Here is a 5,200-nt window from a genome sequence, read left to right as displayed (position 1 = left end):
AATGGGAAAAACATGGAAGGAAGAAGATTAGGGAAGCAGCTACGAAAAGCCGCATTTAAAAGATTAAGCAGGGAGGGTATTTTTTTTAATGCAAGCTCAAAAGATTAAGTCCACGTTTTTCCAAAAGATGGTGATTTCGGGTGGCCTTGATACTTGTCATGCCCAACTCATTAAATCGTGAAGAGGCTTGATTTCTGCCACTCCCCAACAGCTAGGGCCCTTTGTGTAGTCTCAACAGGACCAAAAAAACCCAAAAACCATCAAACCCACGAGTTGAAACTCTCCCCTTCAAGCAGGTCAGAGAAAGTGGCTCTCGGAGCCAGGTTGGCACCAGCCTTCTTCAGACGTGTGGTCCTCCCTTCACAGCATCCTCATCCTCCGCAGCCGGGATTCACCCAAGAAATGGGCGCACACACACACACCATCTGCCTTTCAGCATCACCATCCAAGACATCCAACAGGACTGTCTTCTCCAAACTAAAAGAACCAAAACAACGATGATTTTGAGGCTGACATCTCTCAAATGGGGATTTTAGAGCTGGCCTGTGTGCAAGGGCTCTGCTCCCTGCCCTGAAGTAAAACCAGGTTGGTGTTTTGGGTTACAGACCCTGCACTGTGCACCCCAAGGGAATGTAGCCCAAACCTCACATCTTCACAACCACAAAATCCCATCCAGCCATCATATGCAGTGCAATGAAAATTTACAGGGATTTCATTTCATATATATATATAACTGTGTATGTATGTGAGTATATATATATATATATAAAAAATATGCGCATTTGGCCTCTCGAATTCCTGACATAAAGCACTGCTGTCTTGTAGACTCCATCAGGGTCATAAATCCCTATATCCACTAACACCCTGAGGGGACAAACTGTCACTGTGTCTGTGCAGGTTAATTCCGATGCAACAGAGTCAAAGCAACCGATTTTTTTCCGTTTCCCTGTTTAAATTGCTCTAAGAGCAAAGCCAAGGTCTCCATGGGACACCATCGAGCTCACAACCATCATGAAAACAAAGCTCCTTGACTGCATTGCAAACAGCGCTTCAGCTAATTAAAAGCCAACTCATTGAAATATCTAATTGACTTTTCTGTGCAGAGAGCTTGCTCCAAAAGATCTAGCCTTTCTAAAAGGCACAGTTGGGCTCTGGATCAGGCCCTGCTCTTCTGCACCTTAGGTAGCCTCAGAGGGGAAACCACTGCACTTGCGTGATGATGGCTTCCAGGACCTTTAGCTCTCAGGTTCCTGGGTGCCCGGAGCTGATCCGTGGCCCTGTGGGTTACACTGGAAATTAAGCAACAACAAAAGAATCACAAACCATCAATCCTGGGTCTTACAAAAGAGAAGTAGGAGCAGACCTGCCCTGGGGCTGACCGGTGGAAAGCCACTGCTCTGCCTCACCTTCTTCACCTTCTGGGTGACAGTGGCCCAGCGGGGACCCCTGCCCGACCCCCAAGGGGACTGAGTATTGCCTCTGCTTTGCATTTGTTTTCTTATGCTGCGTCTCACACCTTGTAGAGCTTTGTTATCCCCTCTGGAGGAACTGGGGAGAGGATTTAGCTTCTCCATTTCCAACTCCTCTCCCTGCCAACTCCCCACCATGTGTCCCGCTCCGTTTTAAAACCAGTGCTGTCAGTCATACTGCACAAGCTGAGTTTTATTGGTCACAGTGAAAACCCAGCAAAAGCAAGGTCCCTTCTCAGCCAAACCCCTCAGCAGCCGGCGACACACCGTTTCTATAAGGTCTCTGGCTGTGCACAGCGATGCAGTGAAGCGAGGTGGTGGCAGGAGGGGAGCAGCACGAGATACCCCAATGTGGCTTCTTACTGCTCCATGAACTCTCTGAAGAGGTGATCTAAAGAGATCATTTCCAGCGTACTGGCCATGTTTGTATTTATTTATTTTTCCCCACTCCAAGAGCAAACCCTGGGGCATCAGGTATTCCAGCCGCTTGTGCTTGTTTCAAGGTTTGAAGCGTATTTGAGAGTCGCATCCTCTTTTCAAACAGAAGCAGGGAGCAAGGCAATTCCTGCAAAGCAACCAACCCCATTCAAAAAGAAAATTAAAAAAAAAAAAAAAAAAAGCGGGAAAAAAAACCCCCTCCTTTCCAAAGGGAAAAAAAAAAAAAAGGAAGATAAATCCAAACCAACCCCCCTGCGCCCCAGGGCTGGTAGAAGGTGTCCAGATCCCAGAATCTGTTATGTTGGTGGGAAAAGCCCAGTGACCTCCAGCCACCGTCAACAGCCTGACCGCCCTGTCCCGTGCTCGCCAGGGCACTCCCTGGGCAAGGGTTCCTTGGCGTTGGCTCCTTGCCCCATCCCTCCCGCTGCAGAAAAGCCAGCGGTACTCGGTCTGAACTTGGTGATGCTCTGGGCGCTTGGTTTTTCATCATGCCGAAGATGTGTTTTCTCCTTTAGCTGTTGCAAGTTTTGCTTTTTAAATTCACAGTCTGATCCGAGAGAGAGAGAGAGAGAGAGAGAATGAAGTAGAGGAGGAGGGAGAGTTTGGAGTGGGGAGGGAGGGAGTGTGAGGCACGCCGGGCTCTCCTTCTATGCGTAAAACTCCTCCTGCTTGTCAGGCTTCTGGTATGTCACATTGGCTTGCTTGGGCTCCTCCAGCGTGTAACTGCCCTCGTCCTTCTTCTTCATCCGATAGATGAGCAGCATGACCAGGAAGGCAGCGAAGAGGGCTCCCACCACGCCGCCCACGATCACCGCTGCAACACAGAGAAGTAGCACGGCTGTCAGTGCTGCCCCGCAGCCCCAGCCTGGCTTTCAGCACAAATAATTTGGGGGGGGATCATTTTGGATTCCAGCTTGATTTTGTGCTTGCAAGTTTGCGAGCAACTTTTCTCCTGAAATCTATGGTTAAGAAAACTGAAAACTGAAGGTGAGGGGCTAACGCAATTGCATAATTCCAGGAGCTTCAACAAGCTCTCAAGTGCAGCGATGCTGAAGGGTGGGTAGGACCCGAAGGCATCTACTCTACAGCTGCACGGTGGGCAATGGACCGGCACAAGGCAGCCCGGGCACAGAGAGGTCCCTGCACAGGCTGTAACCTCATGCAAGGAGGGTGCAGAAAGTCCCCCAAAGAGCTGCTCATTTCGGTGCCTGCTGGCATCCACTACGCTCAGCTGAAGACCACCAGAACAATAGCTGCTTTGCCGTGCCATCTCCTCCAGCTCCCTTTAGCTGGCGGTGGGACACCGACACCTCTGCGCCATCTCTGATGTCCCTCTGGCTGAGACAAGTGGCCCTCCCAGGGCACCTCTCTCCTCCCCTGCAGTCAGAGGTGGCTGGGTGGTATTCAGCCAGCACCATAGCACATCTTTCCACTAACATCCTATTTTTTTTCCTGGAAACCCATCTTAGCAAAAGCAAATTGTGCACAGCTCTGCACTCTCCTGGCAAAGACATGAAGGCCCCTGGGAACCTGCCCAGCACAGGCCCTGGAGCTATTTTGGCAGGTGAGTGTGGGTTATCCCAGGCTCGACACTACCCCAATGCCCTGCCAAAGACCGACCCCTCTCCTGGGGCACGGACAGCCCAGCTGTCTGTCTCCCCCACAAACACACCAGCTCCTCCCCCGCAAGCCCATGGCCTCCGGTCTCACCTATCAACACTTCTTTCCTCTCCAGGATGTTTTTCTGGGGGAGCTGAGCGGCCGAGTTACCGGAGTCTATCGTGTTGTCAATCAGTCCTGGCTCTGCGTTCTTGCCCAGCCCAGGTCCCGACAGCGGCGTCACCACAGCCATCACCTCGTTACCGAGCTCGGGACGAGTCGTCTCTTCCTCCTCCCGGATCTCAAAGTCCCCGCTGGGGCCGCTGCTGACTGGGACCTCCAGCTCATTGTCGAGGACTGTTGTCACCTCCCCTGGCTCCATCTGGGAGAAAGGACAAGATGGAGCAGGGGACAAGGACCAAAGGGTGGTTCCTGCCTCCAGCAGCTCTGATGTGTCCAGAGGAAGGACATCACAGTACTGATGACTGGGTGGCCCTCTCAGCAAGGAACATGGGGTATAACATTGGGGTGTCCCTTCCCTGTGTGACTGAAGTGGACGGTTATATCGCAGCAAGCAACACAACCCCACATCTTGAGGGTCACTAAAAGGCTGAGGCCACCATGGCTGAGCTGGACCATTCTTGTCTGTCCCCATCCCAGGTGCCCTCGAGACGCACAAACTCTCACCTGTTCCCTGTAGCTTCCCCCACATCCCAGTCCCTCATTTGGGCTCTCTGTCCCCGCTGTAGACTGATGGCTGGCTGAACCATCTCACATATGCCTCCTGGCTAGACATGAAGTGATGCAACCATTTGTGCTACAGCAACATAGCAAGCGTAAGGATCGGATGCCATTGGATGAGCCCCAGGGGGGTCCCTTCCCTCTCCCTTTTCTCCCTTCAACCCGCTCTTATGGTTGCAGCCCTGCGGCACAGGGCAGGAGCAGGACGATGGGTCCTTCTCACCCAGGACATGGAGCCAGCCCAGCTCCCTGCCGTGGTCCCTGACCGAGCCCCCTTGGCAAGGAGGCGAACCCAGCCTGGATAGCAAACATGGGCTGGGCAGATGAGCCGCTCCATCTGCCTCCAGCACAACCCTGACCTATTCATTGCCTCCTGCACAGCCCCACACCTGCAGCTCCCTCAGGGCCAAATCCCCCCTGACCTTCCCCCTTGTCGTGGCAGCCTGACCTGCTAGTGTCCACATGCTGAGCTGGACTGCACTGAGCATCCCCGAGCAAAACCTCCCCGGGATCCCTCCTTCGCGGGGCAAACAGCTCCCTCCACAGCTGCCTCAGGACGTTACGAATCAGGATTAGCAAAGAGCTCGATGGGCCGAAGCCGGCGCGGGCAAGTAGGAGCCCTCTCCCTGTCACGCAGCCCCCAGCGCGAGCGCATGGCTCACTGCTTCCCACAAGCAGGCGTTTTTATGATAGAGATTAATTGAAGGCCAGCGAGAGCCCAGAGCACTATACATACATATACGTACACAGAAAAGAGGGACTAGTTTAGACCAATCACTCCACCTTTCAGTCAAAGTGGTTTTCAAAGGGCCCCCGAGGGGTTCTGAATGAGAGATAGATCAGCGGATTAAATCCCCTGCTCAGGACACCCGACGGGCTGGAAATGCACTGTCAAGCTGTAATTGCGGAGCATTTGGGCCTCCCCCTGATGGGCTGCGAGTTGGGAAATGGTA

At 52.8% G+C, this 5,200-nt stretch overlaps 1 protein-coding gene across 1 annotated transcript in view; it reads right to left on the bottom strand.

The window, feature by feature from the left end:
- Positions 1–2,106: 2,106 nt before the first annotated feature.
- SDC3 (syndecan 3) overlaps positions 2,107–5,200 on the bottom strand; it is a 14,328-nt gene continuing 11,234 nt past the window's right edge. The window contains exons 5-6 of the mRNA XM_009322260.1: positions 3,618–3,888; positions 2,107–2,721 (exon numbers count right to left, since the gene is read on the bottom strand). Coding sequence (XP_009320535.1) covers positions 2,555–2,721; positions 3,618–3,888 — 438 coding nt within the window. The 3' untranslated portion in view covers positions 2,107–2,554. The remainder of the gene's footprint in view (positions 2,722–3,617; positions 3,889–5,200) is intronic.

The sequence above is a fragment of the Pygoscelis adeliae genome, unplaced genomic scaffold, assembly GCF_000699105.1.
Source record: "Pygoscelis adeliae isolate BGI_AS28 unplaced genomic scaffold, ASM69910v1 Scaffold513, whole genome shotgun sequence".
In the NCBI taxonomy this organism is placed as follows: domain Eukaryota; kingdom Metazoa; phylum Chordata; class Aves; order Sphenisciformes; family Spheniscidae; genus Pygoscelis; species Pygoscelis adeliae.
This window is presented reverse-complemented; position numbering and strand designations above follow the sequence as displayed.